The 27,146-nt window shown below is 40.2% G+C and overlaps 1 protein-coding gene across 1 annotated transcript; it reads left to right on the top strand.

The window, feature by feature from the left end:
• rimkla (ribosomal modification protein rimK-like family member A) lies at positions 1-27,128 on the top strand. The gene is made up of 5 exons (XM_020632305.3): positions 1-1,626; positions 13,164-13,394; positions 14,859-14,945; positions 16,161-16,364; positions 20,569-27,128. The coding sequence occupies exons 1-5, from the start codon at positions 1,464-1,466 to the stop codon at positions 21,087-21,089; spliced, it is 1,206 nt and encodes a 401-aa protein (XP_020487961.1). The 5' UTR covers positions 1-1,463; the 3' UTR covers positions 21,090-27,128.
• The last annotated feature ends 18 nt before the right edge of the window (positions 27,129-27,146 follow it).

The following is a 27,146-nucleotide window of genomic DNA, read 5'->3' as shown; positions in this document are numbered from 1 at the left end:
AACAGACAATAAAAACAAGGATAGACTATAAAGGCAAACACAGCCTAATATGAGAGCAAACAGGCAATATAAACAAACAGAACTTTAAAGCAGACTAATAGAATAAAATATTAAAAATGAAAGTTTCAAGGAGCTTATTGTAGGTTATGTGGAGTTCTGAACGTCGTTGGCTGAAAACAATATTGTCGTAATGTTTTAGTCGAACCATGTCTGTGGAAACAAGTTTGACTAGGTTACAACAAATAGACCATCAAAGAGACAGAGAGAGGTAGAGAACAAGTGGGACGCTCGTAGCCTATATTTTTTCACCATCAACACATGGAAGTGTTTCTCTCAGTCATCGCTCTGAATGGCACTTCAAAACAAAAGCACTGACTGTTTATTCAAGTAGCTGAGTCGTATTTTTTATTAGGCTCGGATTTTAATCCAAACTGCTCTTAGTCTTTAATCTCCCCATAAAATGGGATGATTAATTGTGTCTTTGGCTTGTTATGACCTTGTTTCATTTGCTGCCACTTCGGCATGGAGACAGCGCTGTCGGTATTCGCCAAACCTCCTTGCACCGTCTGGTCTCAACCGGTTAGGAAAGTGCGCGGTCTCGTGCGTACTGCAGACTCCACGTACTGGTTCAATGCAGTTCTGTGCGCGCGCGCTCACCAAGCTCTGCCTCCCGTTCCGTTTGGTCCTCCCTCATTGGTCGGGATAGCCACAGTTCTCCCACACCTTCCGTGTCCTGTTTGGACAACTCGGGAAGTTGACGAGTCGCTATTGGTTTACTCTTCTCTAAACCTATTATTTAGGCGCAGGCGCCACTCGCCGTGCACGGGCACGCCTAGAAGTGGAGTTGTAAACGAAGCGCGTGCACTTTTCAGCACCAGCACCTCGTGGATAGCAGCCAAACGGAGCAGAGTTGTCTTTGTGAGCTAGCTCAGTCCATTGTGACACACCGGAGACTTCTCGGTTTGCAGCGGTGCACAGCCGTTGCAGTCGCGGGAAAACTTCATTGATAGTTTTGCGTCGACACGAGGACGAAACAAAGAGGCACAGACTGAGCTTTGTTTGCCCCGGCAGCGGGCAAATAGTGCCGACAACTGCACCACGGTGGAAAGGAAGAAGTTTCTTCGCGGAAACACTCCGTTATTTTTGGTTCGCTTTTGTCGATTTTGCGCGGTCTGGTTTTATCCAAACGTGCCCGGAAACACTACATGGCTGCAAATGAAGAGGATTAAAGAAGATAATTCATCTTAGCCGGCTTTGTCCAGACGACGGCTGAACCGCGGTCCTCTTTTCAGCCACATCACTGCCTGCTTCTGCCGCTAGCCGCTAAGGTCTCCATTGTGTGAGCATCTCTGTGCTAACCGCATCACAGCCGACCGACCCCCCGGTCTACTCGGTGTGACGAGCCGCCTCAAACAACAGCCGGATCTTTTTTTAAATCAACTTCTTGATTCCACCAACACACAATGTGTTCAAGAGTTTGGTTCGTGACCGACCGGCGTATCAGCCAGGAGTATCCTCAAGTCCAGATCCTCCGCGCACTAAAGGAGCGCTGTGCCGACGAGGATGTTGAATTCCGCTCGCTTCTCATGGATCAAATCGTGCTCACGATCAGCGAGGGACAATTAGGCAAGTGTTTACAGAAACATCCGACGTGTGGTCGCAGTCTGTGTTAGTAAACGATGTGGGGGAATGTTGGTTTTTTTGATCGACAGTGCTACGTGTTCAGCAGAGTTAATGCCAGGTGGTTATTGTTTGGGGACCCCACTGCCGTAAAGCAGGGAGGGAGAGGGCTAGCCGAGTCTGTGCAAACGTAGTGTAACCACAGCAGTGACCGCCTAACCTACTTTCCAGCTAGACTGCCTTATACCGAAAGGAGCGATGATGCTTGGTTTAATTTCGCTGAATACGCTGCAATCCAAACAATGCCCTGCACGATAGGGGTAATTCAGCTGAAAAAAAGACAGGGGAATATTTTTGTCAACACTTCAGAAGGCTAGCTTTAAGAGAAAAAACGAGTGTTAACAATATTAAGTGGCAAATCATTGATTGTACTGCACCAGTCGATAACCTAAAGTTGAAGTTGTAGTAATTTACAACATACTCCCATCACTCTCTTTTAAGTGGGAACTTGACTTGACTTAACAAAATGTTATGCTTCATAGCACAGCGAAAGATTCATGCCTTTAAACATTAAATTACACTAGTGTACACACACACATATATTCACTAATTTTAGATGGGTTTTTTTCACCTCATCTGTGCCTATACAAACTTACATTAATTGCAAATATCCAGTAAATCATCTGCTGTCATTTTGATTCGTTCTTGTCCAGAACATCATATTGGTGTCCTGTCTGCTATGAAAGTGACAGAATATCGCAGCACTGTCACAAGAGGCAATGGTAATGTGATGGTAACAAAAGGAATTCTCAACAAACAGACACACATGGAATTTGTCAAGGCTGTGTCAAGTAGGTCCGTGTCACCAGATGAGAGGCATGTAGGTCGCAATTAACACATACATGGGCATGAAGGCTGACACTTGCAAACATTGAGAAGAAGATGTGGAAAGAAAACATGTGAGATTGGGCAGCATTTCCCTTACACAATACACAGTTATAAAAGGTATTCTATACAGATAAGTTCTGGCAAATTGTTACGCACAACATAGGGCTTGAAATACCAACAATGGATAACTAAAGAGGAAGGCATTACATGACTTTTTTCATAGGTTATTTCATAGGCCAAAGGTTATATGGGAAACTAAACGGTTATTTAGTTATTGTTTTTTTTGGGGGGGGGGGGTTATACACTGTACCTGCCACATGAAAATATCATTACATTAACTACCATTGTTACATAAGATAACCCAATAAAAAGGGTTCTGTCATATATTAGAAGACGAGATTAAAACAGTTAGAGAAAAAACAACACAGATGGGTGGGTAGACTCTAGTCTAGACCTGTTGCTTAGAATCATACACAACTGGAGCAGGGCAGTTAGCATGACATGTAATCCTTGCTGGCCCCAGTCTGCACACAGTCGATGTCTTCTTGGCCTTGGCTCGTCATCACAGATAAGTAGCAGGTAAACAGATTGACCCCACTGTAGGCTTGCCACACCGGCTGCTTAGTTAGTGGCATGGGTCTTGATGTACATAACATTCAGTGTTTCCCCATGGTTTACTTTGACTGCATTGACTTTATCAAAATAAATCACTATATAAAATAAGCTGTGAACTTCATGTGGATTGGCCCCAATATACATTACTAGAATCAAACAAAAATAGTTAGGCAGTTCTGGGATTTAAAGTAACCTAGTAAACTCTTAACATGCAGTGACTAAGGCGAGATAAGTGCCTGTTTATAGTCCTCATTGTTTCTGCATTGGAAACATAAGCGGTATGATATCCCAAAGTCATGTGATCTAAAATTACCTTGTGGTGTTTCACCACCTCTATTAGTGGTTACAATAATTCACGACTTGTTATGGTTATATTTGGAGGTTTTGCATTTGAATAACAAGTCTAAATATTTGACAATCACATTTAATTACGTAAATAAGCGCCTTCAGAATTTAGGGAAATATATGGTCCAAAAATGAATACATTGCAACTCACAATTTTAAAATTGAGACAGGCATAAAAAAGGGACTTGGATACCAGAACTTATTCAAGGAAGGTTAGAATGCATCCTGGAGCTTTATAGTTTCCAATTTCATGATCATCAGTCCTAGAGAATGACAAAGTTTAAGTTTTTACGAGCTGAGGGCTTGTTTTATTTCTGTTCCTATTGTCACACTTTCTCCTTTTTTAAACTGTTTTGTATAGAGGAAGGCTTTCTATTAACATTAGATACCAAACAACAAGTCAAACCAAAAGACCTTGCAAACCTATTTATTTTAGGGTCAGAGTTTAATCATAACCCTTAAAGGTTTATATGCGATTTTTCACACTTAAATATTAGAAATCAAGTATATCCTCTGAAAATAACTGTGAGTCATGACTGTCTACAATGGGTGTAACACCAGAGTCCCACTGTCTTGGATGCTTTCCGAGTTTTCCGAGTCCTATCTTCAGTTTGTTTACATTGTTGGGACGGCCGGCTGACTCCTCCCCTCGTGTATAAAAGTTGTTTAATTGAGGGACTAGAGAAAAGAAGAATAACATACTGTACTCACTGCTTAACTGTGTTTCTAGATCATGCTCATTTCAGGTAAATTTACATGCAGTGTGAAGATACGAGCATAATAAAGATTGCTAGCATTAGCATGCTAACACAACAATGCACTGCAAGTTGTTGTTTCATGCTGGTGCTCATGGGCGACATCTGCTGGATCAATAAATCGCATATAAAGCCTTTAAACAGATAACACTTAACACCCAAGTAACAACCGGCTGCTCCAAAGGTTCTTAATGTTCTTTGCTCATTTTTGTGCTCTCAAGTCTGGTTGAGTTCCACATTTCACTCTGCACACACACAGACAAACACACACCCCACACTATGTTTTAATGGCAAATGATGGTCCCTCACGTTAGATAACCAGAGAACAAGCTCTGATCTGAAATCTAGGAAGGTCTAGTCAGCTTAGGTGGGTGAAGGGGAAACCTGCTTTGAGTGGAGAGTGATATTGGGTTGTTGGCAGGCTTTGTTTGGGCTGAGCACTTAAGTTTCATTCTTTGAGCATCAACAGGAGAGGTCAGTTGACACGTGTCACACCGTTTGTTGATTACTAGCTGAAAATCAAGCAGGGATGGGTTCAGCCGTGTGAAATTAAACAAGCCACTGAACCAGGACATCCACAACAACTGCTTTTGCCTATATTTCCTCTTGTTGCCTGCCAAACGCATCATATGCTACAAACAAATCTCCATTGGATATCCTTTGGAAACAGAAAAAGACGCACCTGTCATAGACAATGCAATCTTGACCTGTCTCTGCTTAAGAAAGCCTCTTCCCATAGGCGTAGAATTGCGTATGGACCGTATGGACGTGTCCATACCAATCTCAAACGATGGCTGAAATGTCCACACCAATATTAAGGTTGAAGGAAAGAAAAAAAGGCGCCTCATGTGGCACACAAAGGGTTAAATCCTTTCCCACTTCGGCACCGCCTCTCAAATACGACTTTGAGACAGGTCTGTTTTTTGATTGGCTTAGCTTCCTGTAGGCTGTCGAAGTTGTTTCGCTTGCAGGCTTTGCCAGTGTTGACGAGAGGGAGGTCGATACTGTTGGTGTGCGACACATGTACGAGGATGTCGGGCAAGAAAAGAAAGGTGGAAGAAAACATTGGAAGATATTTCACGAAACAAAGTGTAAGTCACCTGAGGAAAATAGTCCCCCCTCATAGGCTACCGCTAATGAATGCAAAACATTGTTTCCAACCGTTTTCTCACTCTTCATGGCGATTGATTTGTGACTTTGTCAGGTGACAGAAGAAGCAACACAGACACAGCCGTCCCCATTATCAGAGAGCGGTGGAGTGGCAGGGTCACAACAGTTACGTTATTGTTTTATTCATTGTGTAATTGTTCTGTCCTCTGCCTGCCAACATTTTAATAAAAACAGCAGGCTATGAATCTACATGCCTTGATGATATTAATCTTTATATAGCCTGCCTATCAATTGATTTTAAGTGCAATAAACACAGACAATATCCTACCGCATTTTTTCCAAATAGTGAGTGAAAGGTTAGTCAGCCATAACAATGGCTTTTATGTAGTTTTAAATTTTGGATACTAAGGCTATAACAAGGTGTCATTCTCTAATAGATTTGATTTGAGATGTACATGATTCCTAAAAAAAACATCCCAAAACACCTGTAATGTTTTGAATATGCAGAAAGTTATGAATAATTAATAGTAATTCAAAAATAATTATAATTTCCTATACATAGTAAAGAAATTTCCGCCACAAATTAATTCAGAAAAGGCACAAATTGTTGCATAAAAATTCACCAGAATGCAGGAAATGAAGTATTTGATGCTCAGAATTCTCTGGGGGGGTTTGATGTATACATTTACTCAATTAACTCATTATCAGCTTACTGTAATACAACCTTATTTTATTTATTTATGTATGTCTGATATAAATAGATATGTTTTACTGATGACAGAAGACATTGAGGCATTGTTTGCCCGAACCTAACCAGAAAAGACCTACTGCATTCTGGGCCGAAAGTTAGGGGCATTAGTCAGCATCGCCTGCTTTTTGACATTACAGTGATATTCATAGAATGCCTGTTATGAGTAGTGCTCAGGGCAGCAGAGAGAAAATGGCAAAAATCCAAAGAGTCCACTGACCTCGGTGACTATAGAGAACAAACCATATGACATATTTTTGTAGGCCAACCCGGAACTACACCACGGTCGGATGATTTTGACGTCACTACCGTTTTGCTTCAGACGATCTCCGATAAACATATCAGCGCAGCTTAATAAATTGTTTATTGACCTAATATTTGTCTTAACCCAAAAATTTGATCTACAGGAGACATCACGGACTAGCAAGAGTTCCCAGCGTTTGTATCCGGCGTGATGACGGTTAATGTCCCGACAACCACTGTAGTCTCATTTAGCCACTTGTTAGCGACCGCCTTTTTTAAGGACGCGTAAAAACTTCAAAATTCACAAGTGGGGTTCTTACCTTACGTAGTTTATGTCATCTAACAAAACGCCAACATATAAAGTGTCACTCCCCACATTCTCCCCTCTGACTGACGACAAAGTCTCTAAGCCTATGCTAGAAATATGTCCTCTAGACCCAATACCATCAAACCTCCTGCAGACCATGCCCAAAAGAGCTCATGTCACTCTGCTGTTCATCACACTAAACTGGCTCCCATTTACTTCTCGCTTCAAATCTAAAACTCTGCTGCTTGCTTACAAAACACCAATAATAGCTGTTCCCCCTTACCTAAACTCTATAATGGAGGTCTACACTCCCTCCCGCCCACTACGCTCTGCCAATGAAAAGCGCCTGTTCCAACCTTCACAACAAGTTCCCAAAACTACAAATATCCCCTTCTACTCTGTCGCTTCCAAGAATGAACTTCCAAACTCCATTCGATCTGCAGAGTCCCTTTGCACCTTTTAAGAAAAAGCTAAAGACCCAGCTCTTTCATGAGTACCTACGACCTTAACGATGATGATGACGATTGTTTTGATATTATTGATGATGATAATGACTATGGTTTTGTTTGATAATGATGATTTTAAGATGGTTCCTATGCTGATTAGAACTCTCAAGAACAGCAGTCAATGTTGTGCTTTGCCTCTGTGCGTTGCCTGTCAGGTCATGTGCCTGATCGGACATAATTGGACGTAATAATTGTACGTCGCATTGGATAAAAGCGTCTGCTCAATGAATTGTAGAATTGTAGCTAACCAAACCCAGCATTTCACCATCTAGAGACAATTCAAGTCCAATTTTTTTGTGCTGTGAGATGGTTAAACTGAATTGGTAATTGATTGTCTGATCATGTGGTATCGTTGTGCATGCTTGTGGGGACGTCTTTAACCAAAAGATGTTAAATGCAACACTCCTGTGTCAGTGAACAGAAGGACGGAAAATCAAGGCAGGCTCAGTATCTTAATTTATCACCAACTAAATGACATATTAGCATCCACATACAACGGGTGTTACTGTAGTATTATTGCTCATCATTAATTTGGTTGAAGCACAAATCTGCAAGGGAATTACAAATGAGACTATGAGGATCAGAGAATGGCATAGAAGTTAACTTATTTTACATCGACAAACTCTTGCCCGTGATTTAATAGGTAGAAAAATGTTAGGTTTTGCCATGAATTACAGAGATTTTGGTGGGTCTTGGTCACAAATGGGATTGCTGCTGGTGTTTATTACCACATTTTAGAATGTTTTAAAAATGATTCACAAATACATGTTTATTCTTTTTTTTTTATTATTTATTTATTTATTTTTATAATTATTTTTATTGCTTTCATGCTTTCCATCAGTCATACTTACAAGTTTTTATCAACCAAAATAATACCGTAACATTTAACTTAGTTACACTTTTCAAGAGTTAAATCAGGATCACATGAGACATTGACCTTTATATCCCAAGACACAACAGAAAAAACACATAAAATAAAACAAAAAATATATATATAATTAAATAAATATAAAAACCTGTACATTAATGTCCCATTTATTTATGTCACACAAATCTCGTCCCTCGCATCCCACCCTCTACCACATTAATACACACACAAACAATATATATATTGTGTGCAGACTGGGGCCAGCAAGGATTACATGTCATGCTAACTGCCCTGCTCCAGTTGTGTATGATTCTAAAACAAATATGTTTATTCTTAAGATAACAAAGAGAGCACAGAGTGCCAAAGGACAACCGCTTATAAGTCAATTCACAGCAGTAACTCATTTGCAATTTTTTTTAAGCAGAAGGATGTATTTGCATTTTATTGGTGTTGCAATGAAGGCCAACAGCACATGCCTTAACGTTTGTGTTAACAGCAGGAAGCGCATATTTGAAATGACACGATACATTTAAAATACTTGATATTTCAGCTGTTATACCTGAAGATTGTATTTATCAAATCGTAATCGGACAATTTTTGTGGGGAATGTTTCGCCTTTCTTTTTCATCTATATGGCAACACCACAAATAAGTACTGGCATATACAAATTTGACATTGAGACATTGTTTGCCTGAACCTAACCAGAAAAGATCAAAATGTAACTTGTTGCTCCTTCTCACTTATATAGACAGAACCTCAGCCCCAGATCTACTGCATTCTGGGCCAAAAGGATACAGCCAAAAGGTAGCACAGCATATGTCTGCATCGCCTGCTTTGTGACGTTTCAATGGCAGTGTTTCCCCTAGGTTTACAGCTTTGGGGGGATGAGGGGTGCGGGCAGACGGACGCCCACACAAACACTTTAAGGAATCTTGGTGTTCATGCGTTACTTTTAATGACAGCTGTCCTTTTCTATCGGAAAGGTATCCTTAAATTACTTATTTCCCTGATTTCCGACTCAATCCACTATCCTATCCCTACAATAAAGGCACAAAAAGCCCAAAAATAAATCTTTAGAAATATATATATATATACAGCTCTGGAAAAAATTAAGAGACCACAGCAAAATTATCTGTTTCTCTGATTTTACTATTTGTAGGTATGTGGTTGAGTAAAATTAACAATTTTTTTTTATTCTATCAACTACTGACAACATTTCTCCCAAATTCCAAATAAAAATATTGTCATTTAGAGCATTTATTTGCAGAAAATGCCAAATGGTCAAAATAACAAAAAAGATGCAGTGTTTTCAGACCTTAAATAATGCCAAGAAAACAAGTTCATATTCATTTATACACAACACAATACTAATGTTTTAACTTTGGAAGAGTTCAGAAATCAATATTTGGAGGAATAACCCTGATTGTCAATCACAGCTTTCATGCGTATTGGCATGCTCTGCAGCAGTCTTTCAAATTGCTGTTGGGTGACTTTATGCCCCACCTGGTGCAAAAATTCAAGCAGCTCAGCTTTGTTTGATGGCTTGTGACCATCCATCTTCCTCTTGATCACATCCCAGAGGTTTTTAATGGGGTTCAGGTCTGGAGATTGGGCTGGCCATGACAGGTCTGGTGGGCCTTCATCCACACCTTGATTGACTTAGCTGTGTGGCATGGAACATTGTCCTGCTGGAAAAAACAATCCTCAGAGTTGGGGAACATTGTCAGAGCAGAAGGAAGCAAGTTTTCTTTCAGGACAACCTTGTACGTGGCTTGATTCATGCACCCTACGCATCTGCCCAATTCCAGCCCTGCTGAAGCAATCCCAGTCCGTCACCGATCCTCCACCAAATTTCACAGTGGGTGCGATACACTGTGGCTTGTAGGTCTCTGTCTAACCATTACACGACCAGTTGTTGGGCAGAGCTGAAAATTGGACTCATCAGAGAAGATGACCTTACTCCAGTCCTCTATGGTCCAATCATTATGGTCTTTTGCCAAACCTCAGCCTGGCTCTTCTTTGCTTCTCATTGATGAAGGGCTTTTTTCTAGCTTTACACGACTTGAGCCCTGCCCCTAGGAGCCTGTTTCTAAATGTTCTCACCATGCACCTCACCCCAGCTGCCATTTGCCATTTTTTTTGTAGGTCACTTGATGTCATCCTACTGTTTCTAAGTGACATTCAAATGAGTTGACGGTCATTCCGTTCAGTGGAGAGTTATTTTCGCCCTATGCCGGTCTGTAGCTTTCTTGTGCCCAATGTCTGCTGCTTGACCTTGTTCTTATGAACAACCGTCTTGGAAATTTTAAGGATGGAAGCAAGCTGATGCTCACTGTAACCCTCTGCCAGTAAAACCAGAATTTAACCCTTCTTTTCCTCACTCAAAACTTTTATTTTCAACTCTTTTGGAACGATCAATAGTTTTTTACTCCAATTACTTCTGAGGTACTACTAGCACTGTTTTTGCCATCCAGCTGGTCCTATTGCAAGAGGATACTGATGACCACAGCAGTGGTTTTTATACTTTTCCTCTTTTAATAAGATTTAAAATCAGGTGATCACCTAAACAGTACCTCATTAAGTAGAATGAGGTGTGCTTGTGTTGGAATTCAACAGACACTGGAATGGAATGGCTTTCATACATGTAGAAATGCTGATTTCAGAAAAAATTGCAGTGGTCTCTTAATTTTTTCCAGAGCTGTATATATATATATTTATTTTATTTTATTTTATTTTTATATTAGGGCGGGCCGCCCCCCTAATATAATGGTAGGGGAAACACTGAATGGTATGCATCGAATGTCTGTTACGCTTAGCTTTGTCAGGCAGATTGAAAATGTGACATATGTATACAGTATGCTTAACCCTAAAAACAATACTGTTACAGCTGTGGTAACTATGACAGGCCACACCCACAGTAGTAGGCTGGTCAAGATAAACCTAATTTGCTTTTGTTAAACAGAATTTTTTAGGGGGGGTTAGGGTTTTGCATTGGTCACATGAATCCTACTGCAGAACACATAAACACTTGCTCAGATGAATAGGACTGATTCATTTGGCTGCCTCATTGGTGTCTGTGTAGTTCCCTCTGGAGATGGAGATGAACACCATGAACAGAAAATACTGTCTGTCAAAAAGCACGAGACCACGTCCCCTAACACTTCTCACTGTAACACAACTCACTGTGCTTTCTGAGGCTACACAATCAGATCATTGTGTTAGAGTGTTGAATAGGGCCGGAGAGAGACTGTGAATCCTCTTACATCTTTGCTGACATTGTGAGGAAGAGAAGGAGGAGAAAAAGAGAGAGGTCACAGTCTTTTCATGGCTTCATACTCCTATTTGCATGCTCCTCTATTTAGCACTTCCCTCCCGCCCTTTCTATACTAAGGCTACATGACTAGGCTACATGGCTTTTTTGCTGAATGCTTCTCTCCTGTTTCTCCCTCTACTTGTTCATGCACACAAAGACCCTAAAACAAATGTTGGTCTCTTCAATAGTATACTGTTGTGCCTTAGCATATTACGTTAAGCACAGTGCCTCTGTCAGCACACTGACAGCTTTCGGTCTGATCTTATTATGTACTGTATGCAGCAGCCGTCAAGCTTCTTGTCGACCTTTGATGATCTCAGACAGTGGCGCTGTCATTATTGAGAGCATGCAGGTTCTAAGATGGCTGAACTGTACAGTAGGTCAGTGTACAGGTGATATGCTGTGCTAGTGACAAATGTGTCCCTATCCCCCTTTCCCATACATTGTATGTGCAGACCCACACATACGCAAAGGTTTTTCTGTAGCACAATCTGTTCTTACTGATCAGTTGTTGGGTGGCATCGCATGCTCAGAAATCTCCCAGTCTGTCTCTGTTTCCTCTTCTCATCCAGGGTGAAGAAGTAGCACTAGTCACCAGTTACATGCCGCCATATCTTTGGCAATGGCAGATGAATTAGCCATCTGTTAGGGCAATCTAATATTCTTTTATATCATCATAATTTTTTGTTTTCTTTAGCATATATAGATAGCTATTGATAGAGATTGGAGATAGCTGGTTAATGTTTAAATCTGCCAGCATTTTAGCGTTCTAGAACAGTAACTGTATGCTATTTAACGTCAGCTTTTCAAGCCGAACAGCTTATCTTAGTCAAGTATGTCCATGGTTTATACATCCTGTGCTGAACTGAATAGGCGGTGACCTATTCAGATATGTTGAGGTAGCATGTTTTGTTTCCATAGCTCACACTTAAATAATTAACTTACTGTTAGACTGATACATTGAAACCATTGTCTCTGTGACTTCGTTTGACTTTGCAAAGAACAAACATGATGAAATTCACATAACAGTCCCTAGATGGCAATTATCGTCTACTTTGACTTGATAAAATAAATATTGCCCTTTAATTTAAGGAATTACAGAGTAGAAGGAAGTCAGAAATATCCCGAAATATAGAAAGACTTACCGTGAAAAAAGGTTTTAATACCTATTTTTTCATCTAAAAGGGTTAGGAAGTTGTGTAGGTACAATATGATGTATTCAGTCTTACTGTTTGCTCTGATTTGTGTTCATGTTTGATTAAATTCAAGATATGCAACCTTTGGGTTCCAGACTACTCTCCTCAGTCCACTGCCCTACAGAAGGAGAGGGATATTTCTTTCTCATTCAAAGGTTTAGAAAGTAATGAACCATAAGAAGTGGCAGCAATGCAGGGGAGCACTGTATACAGATATGAGCGGCATATTAATTATATCAGCATGAAAAGTTGGTCAGGTTGAAAATTCATAGCTTAACACCACCAACATCAGAGCAAACTGTCTCTGCCTTGTCCTGTAAATAGACCGGTTCTCAGTCAGAAATGAATGGAGAGCATAATGCACTAACATACTCCATAGAAGTAGTACACTTCTTCACCAGTACATAATGGTATCCAAATTTTACCTACATTTCACAATGTCTTACAAGGTCTTAAAGTCTCCTATGTTTAGGATGTGATGACAATGAAACATCACAAACAAGTAAGAATAATTTTTACGTCTGAGGGTCAGTCCCAAATGTGTGATGATTTGTTAAAAAGCAAATGAGTGGCCCTTTCAAAAATTAATGAATTCTTCTCTCCCCCCCCCCCCCCCCCCCCCCCCATCTTTCACCGCATTACCCTCCAGGTCTGCGAGTTGATCAGGAATTGGTAACCTCTTACCCACAAGTGGTGGTAGTACGGGTTCCCACACCCTGGGTGCAGTCAGACAGTGACATCACTGTGCTTCGCCACCTTGAAAAGATGGGCTGTCGGCTGATCAACAGACCCCAGGCCATACTCAACTGTGTCAACAAGTTCTGGACCTTCCAGGAGCTGGCCGGCCACGGCGTGCCTCTTCCTGACACTTTCTCTTACGGTAAATAAATACTTAACAGTTCTCATTTTAAATAATCAGTAAGTCAGTATTTATGTGAACTGGCTTTTTTATGCACACAAAATACATTTTCACATTCTGGCTGTTCAAGTCCTGCTGCATTAAATTGTAACCTCGAAAGGAACAGACAAACTGGCATCTCCTCCTGCTTTGTTGTTGACATATCCGAAGTCCCGTCCCTTCTTGGTTTTGAATTTGTTTGTGAGGGAGAAGTGACATCGACGAGTGTGGTATTCTAAAAGATGAAATTCTGTCAACTGGGTAGATGTAAGCGCAGCGACAAAAAAACAGCGGACACAAGGGCGTTTTGAAAACAGGCGCTGCCAGCGCAAGAATGCTGTCTGAGGACACAGGCCCCTAGTTAACACATGTTTTTTTTATATAGACTGCTACTGAGAACATATGGAATAACTGGTTTACATTTCAATCACCAAATCACATATATTTAATCATTTCATTTTCACCAAGGCAAGGATGTATCTTGCAGCAAAAGCCAAACTGCTCTTAATTTGTTGTAGTGTCTTGGTTTGATTAGACAATACAAGTGCTGACAATCAACATAAAACCTATCCATCTGTTTTTAGCAGAAAGCAGAGAGAAAAAGATTCAGATAGAGGGAAAGGAGAAAAGAAAGCGGCGAGGGTTTTTGGCCTACATTCCATTCGTCTCTCTGCACAGTAGGCCAGGCGATGCATGCAGAGCGGCTGTAGAGCTTATGTAACAAACCCCCCACCCCCTCCCCATGGCCCCGCCCTCTGCCCCCTCATGTTTTTTGAAAATAAAGGATACCATTCCCTCCCTCCTGACCTCTACAGCAGCTTGTGACGTGGTCAGACCCACATTTGCTGTTCCCTCCTTGCCTTCCTTAGCTCCCTCTTTTTTTTCTCCCTCTCAGTGAAAACACATGTGAATCTCGGTGTCTGAAAAAAGCCATGTGACAGGCCAGTTCACATCTGTTCCCTTGACTGAATACCATAAAGGACCATGCAGGGAGACACAGAGAAAGAGAGACACGGGGAAGTGCAGTGGAGACAGAATATGGAAAGATGTTATTTTCTCCTCCATTTTTCAATATTTCTGACACATTTTTCAATCACTTCTGAAGCCAAGGCAGAGAACCTGAAGCACATTTGTGGCTAAAAGCTGCCAGTCTGAATCCTTGTCAGATATGATCAGCTTCTTTGCATTAATGCATAACTCAGCGGCTGCTCTTTTTCAATCCAATGACTTAGAAACGCAAGATATGTAAAAGCCTGGGACAACACTCCTACAGCCTTGCTGTTTTGAGTCACTTCAGTTGCCAAGGCAACAGGCTACAGTTCCTCCCCCATGCTGCTCAGTCGTCTGTAATGTGTGAACCATGCCATCAAAACAAGGAAAATTTTTAAACATTTGGGTACTTGTTTGTGTGTTTGATTTGTGTTTGTGTGCATTGGCATTTTCCAGGAGGACATGACAACTTCCGTAAAATGATTGACGAGGCGGAGCCGCTAGGCTACCCTGTGGTGGTGAAGAATGCACGTGGCCACAGAGGTAAGACCAACCGTGTAGATATTGCTGTCACAAGCCTACACCCCCACTCAAAGACATGTACACTGCACTCACCTAATACCAGCCTGTTCCACCCTTATATAAAATTCACTGACAGAGTGTTAAATAATTAGGTCTGTGGTGATGTAGGAAACACAAAACAAAGCAGATGTGTGTCTACTATGCTAATAATTTTGCTTTTAGTTTACAAATTGTTTACCCATTGTGCCTAAATTGACAGGGGGGTGTGTGGAACTTTTAGCTTTGTCAATAATGCTTCCAAGAGATAAGTCCCAGTGTCTAAGCACCCATTAGCCTATCCATAGTTATTGATACTTGCCTGGCTTGGCATTGTGTTAAAAAAGAAACTAAGAAATAACAATAGACCTTGACTAGTGGTGTTCTTCAACATGTATTGTTAGGGAAAGCAACCGTTGGTCAAAGACTTGACCTTTTTTTTTATGGAGTGCATCTCAGGGGCTACTTTCCTTCCCTCTGTGATTGAACACTAACATTGGCCAAAGTCCAGCATGCATTCCTTCTAATGACCATACAAAAGGCATGTGAACAAATACATAGGCCATTACAAAGTATCCTGAATCACTGGTAGTAGGGGGTCTGTACTAATTGTCACATTGTTATTTCATGCACTCTTTCAAGGGAATTGTCCAAATTAAGTTTCAATACCATACAAAGTAATTAAGGCCATGTGTCCCAATGAGTCACAGGACAAATTTGGCATTTATTTTCTTGTTTTTTTTTTACTTGTAAAGTGCTACATGGTACTGGCTACAGTCCATTTTCATCAAGTAAAAGATGTTACCAAAGGATTGCCCTGTCATCTTACACTGTTCATCACTTAGAGTAAGAGCACGTTTTTTTCCCTGTGAAGGAACAGGATCATCTAACTTGACAACTAGGAGAGGCAGCTAAGACGTGCTAATTAAAACAGGCGTCTTCTATGCTCTGTGAGAAGCAGTTCTGTGGCTGCTAAGAGGAGTGTCCTTTTCATTATATGGGAATTGGGAACTGACACGGGGCTTGGTCAGCAAAGGCAGCTACTTGTCAGGACACTGTTAAAGTTATCCAACCGCTTGAGCAATTTCACACATTTCAAAAATATGTTTTTAATGTAAGAAAAAGAGGTCTATTTAACCTGAAACTTGCTATTTTTTACTCCCTTTCTTCATCTAACGTCTCCTTTCCTCCCTCTCCAAGGCAAGGCTGTGTTCCTGGCCCGGGACAAACACCACCTGACAGACCTGTGCCACTTGATCCGCCATGACACCCCTTACCTGTTTCAGGAGTATGTCAAAGAGTCACATGGCCGGGATGTGCGGGTTGTTCTGGTTGGTGGCCGCGTCATAGGCTCAATGCTACGCTGCTCCACTGATGGCCGTATGCAGAGCAACTGCTCTCTCGGTAGGAAGACATACACTAAATAACTGAATTATGGATACTATTACATAATAGACACATTACACTTTACTAAGTAACCAGTTACTCCCAACCCTGCTTGTATGAATGATACTCCACAGGTTGAAGAGGCATTAGTTGAGTATTATTAGGAGCAGAAAATAGTTATTTTGCTAATATTTATCCATGCCCAGCGTCTTTTTTTTTACAAGCGCTCTGCCATTTTTGTGCAGCCGTTCAACTTTTCAGAAAGGCGCTGTTGATATCAAGGGCGCTCTTTTCAAATTGTATGATATTCCCCATATTTAGCCCCCTATGGATCATATCTTGTACTCACATCCTCTGTGCTCTGTGTCTCCTGGGGTAAAAAACAATCTCAAATATAAAACATGCAGTAAAAAATAATGGAGCCGTGTCGGTCATACAGTGGCCACTGTCAACAAACTGTTGTCATAGAGACAGGACTTACGTTCAGCGCTTTTCTTCTCGGAGCACAAACGCTTCCGGGCGCACATCTGGCGCTTCTCTGCCAACAAAAAACGCTATATTGTTAAAGCGAGTACTAGAGTAATCATTATGTAGTTCTTTTTTTTTTTTGCAATCTAAAACTTCTGTGATTCACATTGGAATCAATGCGGGCAGCGTTATGCTGTTGTCGATTGTGCTCAGAGGTTAATTTGTAAATCCTGAGGTTCCGGAGCAGAGAGAGTAGCCATACTGTTATGGCGGGGCAGGAGGAGACAAAAAAAAGTCACGCAGTACATAAAAATTCACAGAGCCTCTGGCACTGTGTTCACAATGATCGCTCAAAATCAACTATAGAACTGCGTAGAATCACCGTGTACTAGGGGTGCAAACGAGTACTTGGGTACCCAGTACATTAAATCATAATCGGTTACAAAAATCTTTTAATCAATAATCGTTTTGTAGTCCACATTTTTGTAAATGTTTCTTGTTGCGTTGTGGGTTCTAGGATAGGCCTAATTCAAAACAGAAAAGATGGAGCACACACAAAGAGAAATAAAACTTAAGGTGCACAAGCGCAAAAAGAAAATAGATGACAAACAAAGCGCTGATAAAGGCTCTGTGCTGAAACGCGTCCGTTGTTGAACCGTACGCTGCTACCCTAACAAAAATATCTCTTTAATTAACCCCCCTATGAATTCACAATGAACAAAAAGTCCCAAACAAACAAAATATGCAATATGATCTATGAAAGTTCAGTTCAAATTGTCTTTTTAGTCCACAGAAAAAGAAGGACTTTCACTTTGCAATTACCGCTTTACTCTGCCAAACCAATGGGACAGGACAGAACAGCATAACTAGATGTTTTCCTTTATTTTGGAATTTTAGATGATTATTCTTTTAATAACTACAAAATGGAACAACCTTATAGGGAGAAATAGCTCATAGCGGACGGACGAGCGAGATGGAGCGAGTGTGTCATTACGCACAGAGGAGAAAGATGAAACAGACAGATACTTAAATTGTTCACCTGTTCTATTGTAACTTCATTTACCAGAGTAAAGTGTGCTCTACACTGCAGACTGTAGTCTTTCCTAACTGAATGTTGCTGTCAAAACAGCTTCAGCGTGCGATGAGTGCATTGATGTCTGCACGTCCGCTCGCCACACTCAATGCTCTAATTATAATGAAGTGTTAAAACAGTCATAAGATACGTCTGTGTGAATATTTATTTGAGGTTTGCTGTCTGTTGAAGTAAGAAATTTCATATTTGAACGTTAATACAAAGGCCTCTTACTAACAATTATTAAAATCCCAAAGATTAAAATTAATCAATAGTTACAGTCGGCATCGTGTCATAGTTGGGGGCGGGGCCTCCTGTGGGGGAAAAGAATCACAGAAAAAAAAAGAACTAAAAAACGATTACTCAAGTACTCGCTTTAACAATGGGAAGAGTAATCGATTAGAGAAAATTTTGCATTTCTGCACCCCTACCGTGTACATCTGTGTCCCCTGCGCTCTCTCTGAATGACATGCTGACTATTTTCAGTTGAGAAAAGTCATTCTATATGATGACATCATAACAGGTGCTGCGCAAATTCCTATTTAATTAATTAATTTGAATCTTCGGGACTTTCAATTACTGTTAGTAATACTTGGTATTAACATTTCATTATTAGAACATTTATTACTTCAACAGCCTCAAACCTCACAATGAAAATTCACACACATGACCGTTTTTTTTGTTTATAATAAACAGTGAGGGTGACAAGCGGGCGCAAAGACATCAATGTGCACTCATCGCACGTTGCAGCTGTTTTGAAAGCATCATTCTGTTAACAGAGACTACAGGCTGCAGTGTAGATCACACTCTTCTCTGGTACACTAAGTTACAATAGAACAGGTGATTGATTTGAGTGTCTGTTTCATGTCTCTGTGTGTAATGGCACACTCGCTCGTCCTTCATGAGCTCTTTCTAATAGTTAGACAGTAAACACATCTTACTTTTTTTTTTAACTCTTAAGTTTAAAAAAAGTTTACTCAGTCAAGCAACTAATTAATCCATTAATTCCACGAATGTTTTGTCACTCACTGTCACCTGTGTGGTAGCTGTGGGGGGGAAGGGGAGGGGTGGCGGATAACCAGGGGAACAGGGTTGTAGACGGATCCTGCATGCAGCAGGACCAACTATTGTGGTTTACTTGCTTTATTGGAGAAATCTGGGAGAGAAAAAGGAGTTCATAAAGGGAGCAAGGCAAGCCTCCCCAAAAATTGGCAGTGGTGCATGCTTCTAAAATGTACAGCAAAAACGTATCTCAACTTGTTAATCCAATTTATTAGACTGACAACAGAATAAAAGAAGGTGGTTGTAATTACGGTAAGTGACTAGTCCACAGTTTGGCCAACATCCGTACTTATGGAAAGCCCTGCATTAAATAAGTTGTATTATGTAAATACAGATAGGAGCACCATTTGTGCATGAGCTTAACAGTACTTTCAGTAGTGACCAATCACGTACTAGTACCAAACAATTCTGATTCTCTGTGCCCATTCCTAGCTCTGACACGAAAAATATGTCTGCTGGATTGCAGTCAGTTGATTTCTTCAGGGTGACTTCAGTACAAGCTTGTTCATTTAACAGTTTCCCCAAACTTGTTGTTTGCTTTTTTAAGATATTTTTAATTACCTTATAACCATTATATATTTGGTCATAGTTAACATATACCCTTGTGCTATGTTATTTGTAAAGATCTTATTTCATAATGTTTCCCTTTTTGTCTGAAACATTTTGGTTTGCAGAAAATGCCCTTATAACCAGAACAGACTATAACCAGAACAGTGGGATATTTTACCATACAACAAGAAATAAAACTGTAAATGTAACGCATTACTGTAACTTCACTAATATTTGCGGTAACTAGTCGTGTGTCTAGTTACTTTTCAAATTCAGTATCCTTTTCCAATTACAGAAATCTAAAAGCACTCGTTACATGTATCTTTAAATGAAATAACCAACAACTACGATTGAGATTAAGATCAAGGTTTATTGCCATTAGTTTGGCTAATTTCAGTACTGTATCATCATGGGAGAAAGAAAGTTGCATGCAAACACAGGGGGGTTAGTTTTGTTTCAGTGTACTCATTGAAACTAAACTATAGCTTTTAAACACTGCAGGTGATCTAAATCCCTGCTGTGCCTGTGCCTGACCAATCAGAGATATTCAGCAGGGGCTGCAATCCCTGGCCTCCAAAGTACCTGGACCTTTAGAAAGTACTACCCCCCTAGCAAGGTCTTTTTAAGGGGTAGATCTCTTTTACCCCAAAACAAAATTTAGACCCTGGTTCCTCTGGTGGAATTGCACAATAAGTCCTGTTAATAGCCATGCCAAAACAAAAACTTTTCTTCTGACTACTGCTCAAGTAGCATGATGAACTCGAGCGTAAGCAGCTCGGGGGTTTGGAGCTTTTGGTTAGGTTGGTCCCTAGTTCTGGGGGATAGTTCCACTGGTCGAAAAAGGGGCTTATGACGTCAGTCATCAGATTATTCTTTATGTAACAGATTTTGTGAATATTTGCACTGATTCTGTGATACTAAATATTGACACTAGCAAAATGCCCCAAAAATATTTCTATGATAGTACAATTTCTCGTTAGATATAATTACACTCTTGGACAGTCTAGATGGTGAAATGAATGACAGAATGTAGTAGGTATTAACCATTTTGATGTCTGTCTGGATTTTTAGGTGGAGTAGGTATGATGTGCCCACTGAGCGAGCAGGGCAAGCAGCTTGCCATAGAAGTGTCCAACATCCTCGGCATGGATGTGTGTGGCATTGACCTCCTGCAGCTCAATGATGGCTCATTTGTGGTTTGCGAGGCGAATGCCAATGTGGGCTTCATCGCCTTTGACCAAGCCTGTGGCATGGATGTGGCGGGCATCGTCGCAGACTTTGCCCTCTCAATGCTCCCCAGCCGCCTGACCCGTAAGATGTCCCTGCTGTCTGTTGTTTCGAGCACCAGCGAGACCAGTAGCGAGCACGAGGTGTGTTCTGTGCCCAGTGGTGGAGGCTCCCTACCTGAGGCCGTCTGCAACATGAGTGTGGGTTCTACTTCCAGCGAGAGTGACCCGGAGCTGACCGAGCCCTCCCAGTCCTCGCCCCGCCAGTCCACTGCCCCAACCTTGCCTAATCTCTCTGACCTTCCTGATCCAGCCTACAACTTCAACACCCTCCTCGCCAACGAGATCAAGTTATTGACTGAATGATATTATGCATCTTAATTACACACAAAACAACACAGATACACAACACATACACACTCCCTGTACGCATGATAACAAACATTCCTTTGAAAAACGCATATCAGTACAAACTTTTAAATCATAGGAAGTTAAATGGAAATCAAGAGCAGAGAAACACACAGCCACAGAGGTATAAACATAAACATTCCCCTACTTACTAATTAGAAATTAAAAGATCTGAGGCTGCTCCCCTGATTCTCCTCGCTTTGCATGTCTTTTTCGAAAACTGCAAACCACACCATCTAAACATAGCTTACACTTCAGCATGGTGCCAAGTGTTAGAATACACTAAATAAGAACACTGCCAAACAGCCTCGCTTTTAGGTGTGGGTGTGGGATTCCCATAAAGGCTACAACCTGCCATATTTTTACCCTTTTAACATGCATACATAATTTAAAAAAAACTAATGCATCCAGTAAAAAAGAGGTTTTCCTGCTGAGACTACAGCTACGTTTGGTGGTTGATGAGAGGCAAGATGAAGTGTTGCTGTTTTTTCTAGATAAAGTTGTTTGGATTGGAAAACAAAACACCCTTGCGCCAAGCACACTACACTGTCAGTTCCAATGTAGAAATTAAGTGCACCTGTCATGCCTGTCATATGTTGTGATCTCAATGAAACAGATTGTGAATTTGTGGGGCTACAACTTCACTAATAAAATGCACATTGGCTTGATTGAGCTGATTTGAAGTTGCTAGAGCTGATTTGAAGTTTCTAGAGCTTATTCACTGACAGTGAAAAGAGAATGATGTTGTGGTGCCATTCTTATTTTTTTATTTTTGTGCGTTAAAGGCTTTATATGCGATTTTTTTTTTTTTTTGGTCCAGCAGATGTCGCCCTTGAGCACCATCATGAAACCAAAACAACTTGCGGTGCATTGTTGTGTTAGCATGCTAATGCTAGCGATCTTTATTATGCTCGTATCTTTGCCCGAAATGAGCGTGATCTAGAAACACAGTTAAGCAGTGAGTACAGTATGTTATTCTTCTTTTCTCTAGTCCCTCAGTTAAACAACTTTTATTTGCGAGGGGAGGAGTCAGCCGGCCGTCCCGACGATGTAAACAAACTGAAGATATAACTTGGAAAACATCACAGACAGTGGGACTCGGGTGTTATACCCATTGTAGACAGTCTTTACTCAGAGTTATTTTCAGAGGATATACTTGATTTCTATTATATTTAAGTATGAAAAATCGCATATAAAGCCTTTAATAAGAATATAAGAAAAAAAACAAATTCCAGCACCATAACACCTGAATATCATCCTGGATGCTAACACTGGTCTTAAACTGATTTGTTGTACACTGTGAATGAAGCAGGCTAATGTTAAATTAAGTAAAACTGCCCTTACATGAGCAAAAAAGTAGAAATAACAAATAGCTCTTATTTTCTTTCAGTCACAACTTGAAATATAAACTGTTTGAGTGCCATTATTTGATTTTATTTCTTTACATTCTTATATAGGTTGTCTGACTAGCCTTACCAGCAGCAGCAGTCTGCTGCTTTTTAAAAATTCACTCAATGTCTAGCACTTTATGATTAACAGATGCATTTTGTTTCTCGCTCAGATTACATTTAGGAAACTTGAGACAGAGTGTGAAAGCTGCGTCTACACTTGCGAACAAAATATACCTCAGAACAGTGACTTCTCACTGCCATATAGTGGAGCGGCTAAGTGCTTATTTTTGTCAGAATCTTTCAGATACTTGAAATTTCAAGATGGCCACCACCTTAGTGGAGCAGTTAGGCTTAAGAAATCATTTAGTTGGTGATACAAGCATGAAAATTGGTCTGAGCAGTCTCTAAGGGTTGCTTGACAAGAAAACACTCCTAGCCACAATTTATATTTTCAAAAAAAAGATAATTTTTCTCATTGAAATGTATTGGGTTTTTTCATTAAGGATGATTTGGTGTCATTTTATTTTATATGTTTTAGATCATGCTAAAGAACAACTTTTTAACGCATCAAAATACAGTTGTGTTGATTTGTTGATCATAGATTAGACAAGAGTGAATATCTGCACTACCAGGGCACACTGGTGATATATCACTGCTGTTAACCTCAGAGTGGGGTTCAATGTCAGCTAATTGAAAGTTAGTATCCCAAATGCTGTCTAATTGACCCCAAAACAGTTAGATAGCCGCACCTGAATTGACAGGTTGTGCCAGCGCGGGAGAGCCGAGCCAAGGTTAATGGGGTTTTAGTCAACCGGATGGTGTACAGATCGCACGGGATATAAATGGCATTGGATGAACGATTGGGCTAAGTGTAGGGTTAAGGCATGAACTTAGTTGTATCCCATACATCAAAGTGCTTGGTAAAAGGTGGTAAACGGATAAACCCTCGGCCTCTGCCTATGCATTTGCTGCAGACATGGCAGAAGCCATCATAACAGTTGAGAAAACTAACTGGGACAGATGTTTCATTTGTCAGCAGGACACCAAGGAAAAACTCATTCAGCCGAGTTTATTCAACAGAGAGCACGAGTGTTCTGGACTCCACTTCCACGTATTGCCGAGAGTTGTTGGGAGTTGACCAAATGTGGGTGCACCAAGGCATGTGGAAGGTGCAAGTGCATCAGATATGGACTCAGTTGCACATGCCTATGTAGTTGCCCCTGCTAGAACCTATTTGCATGTTTCTTTTGCCAGAGTTATTCCCCGTTGTCCTCTGTGTTTTCAGGTGTAGGCCTATGGCTCGGCTTCCCCTCGCCACATAGGTGCATCATATTTTACTTTGACACCAGCCTATCTAACAGTGAAGCACATTTTCAGTTTAGTTCCTTAGTATTGTTTGAGATACTTTCTGTTTGTCATGGTTCCGTGGCTGTGAGGAGGAGGGCTGTGTGTTGCCTCTGGATCTGTACTTATTGTCATTCAGTGGTAGCCATTGCTCAATTATTATTTTTGGAGCACTGTCCGTTCAGCACCACAACTGTGCTAATTTATTAATCTTATTTTTTGTTTTCCCACCCCTTAGTATGTATTTGACAAATTGAATGGTTGTTAGTTTAAAAAAAAAATAGAACCTCCCTTGTGACTGTTACCTGGAAAGGGGGGGTGGGTACCGTAGTGAACCCTGAGAGCTATGCCGGTGGGAGGCAACTCCTCACAGGTTTTACCAAACTGGACAGGTCATGGGTGAGGAGTCAGACAAAACACAGTCAAACAACCTCTCTTGACAGAGCCTTTTGAGGAACCCAATACATTTCTATGAGAAAATGTATCATTTAAAGATCCACATGGCGGGCGGCAGTCATCCTGAAAAAAGGCCGCCATCTTGAAATTTCAAGTAGCTGTGGGTAGCTTATTGTCAAGTGACCCACAGAGACTGCTCATGCCAATTTTCATGCTTGTATCACCAAATAAACCATTATATCACTTAACTGCTCCACTAAGGTGTCGGCCATCTTGAAAAATGACCGCCATCATGAAATTTCAAATGTCTCGGACAATTTTCTTGTCAAGTGACCCATGGAGACTGCTCATGCGAATTTTCACGCTTGTATCACAAATTGAAAGATTGTAGCACTTATCTGCTCCACTAATAGGATAGCTTAAGATATTCAAAAGTACAAAACATATCAGCCAGAATCCGTTGTTGTTCCCCAATGGCCCATGTTGTACCAGGTGTTCCTTCCCTTTATGTCCTAAGATTTAAAAGGGTAGTTGTGTGTAATTGTTTTTGTTTTTTTTACCTTTTTCTTTTGTAAATATTTAGGTAGCAGATGAGCTCCAGTGAATGCTAGTGTCCAGATGCTTAAACTGGACTGGCTGAAATAACTACCAACATAGAAATTTTACAAAGTTATTGGTGACAAACTTGTTTGTACAGAGCTGCAACATTGAAGGGTTGTATCTGCAATTTGGTGCTAATATTTCAGGATTTGTTTAGGAATTTTAGATTTTACTCTTTATTGTTTTAACCTAGTTTTTGATAATAAAAAAAACGAGTATCTTAACCCACAAAAACATGTTGGCATGATGTTCAAATAAAAAATGAAAACTCTATTTTTGCAGTCTCTTTGGATAGAATGTTACTTTTCTTTCCTTTGAAAAGAAAGGAAAAAAAATCCAGGGATTTAAATGGCCAAGAGCTTTTCGCTTATGGGTTTCCTGTTTATTACCTCGTATACCTTTCCATAAAACTATTAACACAAAGGAATGGTACACTGGGATACATTATTTCACTTGGAATAATTAACAGCTTTGAACAAAAGCAAACCCTAAAATGTTGTCATGTTGTGACATCCATGTATGTAGGCTCATAACTCCTCTGTTAAAAGCATCTCAGGGAAGCAGCCTGGATCTCACCCCTGACCCCAAAAGACACTACATATCCTACCAAACTAGACCTGTTAAAATAAACCACCCATATCCATATAGGTAGACAAAAAGACACACAAACAACAATGAAAAAAAGGTTGTCAACTACAGTATGAGGCTATTTGGTGTATACCATGGTTCACATGCACTTTTTTTCCTTGCTTGTTTTATATTGTTCCTTGTTTTATTCCTAATTTATGGTATTTAAAAAAGAAAAAGTGGTTTGAGTGCACTAATATTGTCTCAATAAACTGAAACCGCTGTAAAGCTTGATTTTATTTCCCTTTCTTGAGGGCCAGGTATACTGGAATCTAACAGTGATCACAGTGGTTCCACCAAGAAAATAACACCATTGACACCTTTGTGAAGTTGTCTGGTATCTTAATAATGAAAGTATCCGACGAACAAACTGTGAAATCTGCTGATGTCCTCTTTCCTGACATGTAAAGGCCGGTGGGCTTGATCAAGTCAAATCCCAACATGCTCCAGTTGTTGTTGTCCCCAATGTTTTTAAGTCTTTGTCTTTGTATTGAAGCCTGTGTTATTCACCATTTTGTACATCAGTGTAAATCAAAGCTCACATATCCTTACATACATTAAATAAGCCAGCCATAGAAAAGAGGGAGGTGCTCATTCTGTTTTACAGACCCTGTTATTTCAATTTGTCTATAATGAATCACTCATACAAAGCACATTTAGCCATTGCATGGTCATTTCAATGTGCCCTAACAACTGAAAATGCCTTTTCATTGTCTGGTTTCCTTTGGGAGCAGTAATATAAAGATCACTATCAAGCTCCCAGGTCAGGTGGTGTTCCTTTGCTTGGTCTTTATTAATCAGTGGCCATGATAAAGTAGATATCAGGCATGGAAGCTACTGAAAGAAATGGCTACTAAGTACTTAGGGAAAGACAAATGTGTTGAAACAGGAAATGGTCAAATGTGTATTGGCCTATGTAATGCATAGGAAGCCTAGAACAAACTGTAGGGACCTCTGGACTAGCCACTGTGTGCAAACACAACAGCACAATGTTAATATTTAAATCCAAACTGCTGCTAATGTATATTTGGCTCAAAAAATATAAAGGGAATATGAGGAAATCCAATGTTTGTGTTTTACTGCCTCTCAACACTTTAAAATGAATCTGAAAGCCAAAAACAAACATTTTGTTGTATAGTTCCATTCTAATAACACTAGTTGTGAGAAGTTTCTAAAAGTGATTCTTTGTTTTTGATATAATGAATAAATGTTTAATAATTGTACATAAAACGTAGGATTTCACAGCAATTTTCAGGTTCGTTTTATGTCTTGTGTTTCAAAGCAAACCTGAGGTTTGTGTAAAGGTTTACAATATTCTTTGATTTTCAGGAGGAAAATGCAGTGTTTATGCTTCAGGAGAAACAAATGCAGCCCCCGGTTATGACAGAAACATTTCAAACTTTGAATTCTATCTCCATATCAAACTGAATTAAAAGGAGGTTCAGGACTGAAGGTTATAAGATAAGCAAAAACATTGCTTAAAAGGTTGATTAAGAAATGCTTTTTCCATCATTCTGTTCTGTATCATTCTGACAGTGTTACAAACTGGATCCCAAAATAATGTCACTCAAACGTGCAAAAAGATGTAAATATATATCCCTCTTTTTTTTAGATGAAAATAAAGATGAGTCATTATTCAGACCAGTAAACGTCTTAT

Source organism: Labrus bergylta, chromosome 12 (assembly GCF_963930695.1).
Source record: "Labrus bergylta chromosome 12, fLabBer1.1, whole genome shotgun sequence".
NCBI classification, from domain to species: Eukaryota; Metazoa; Chordata; class Actinopteri; order Labriformes; family Labridae; genus Labrus; species Labrus bergylta.
Note: the sequence above shows the minus strand (reverse complement) of the source record. Positions and strands in the feature narration are given on the sequence as shown.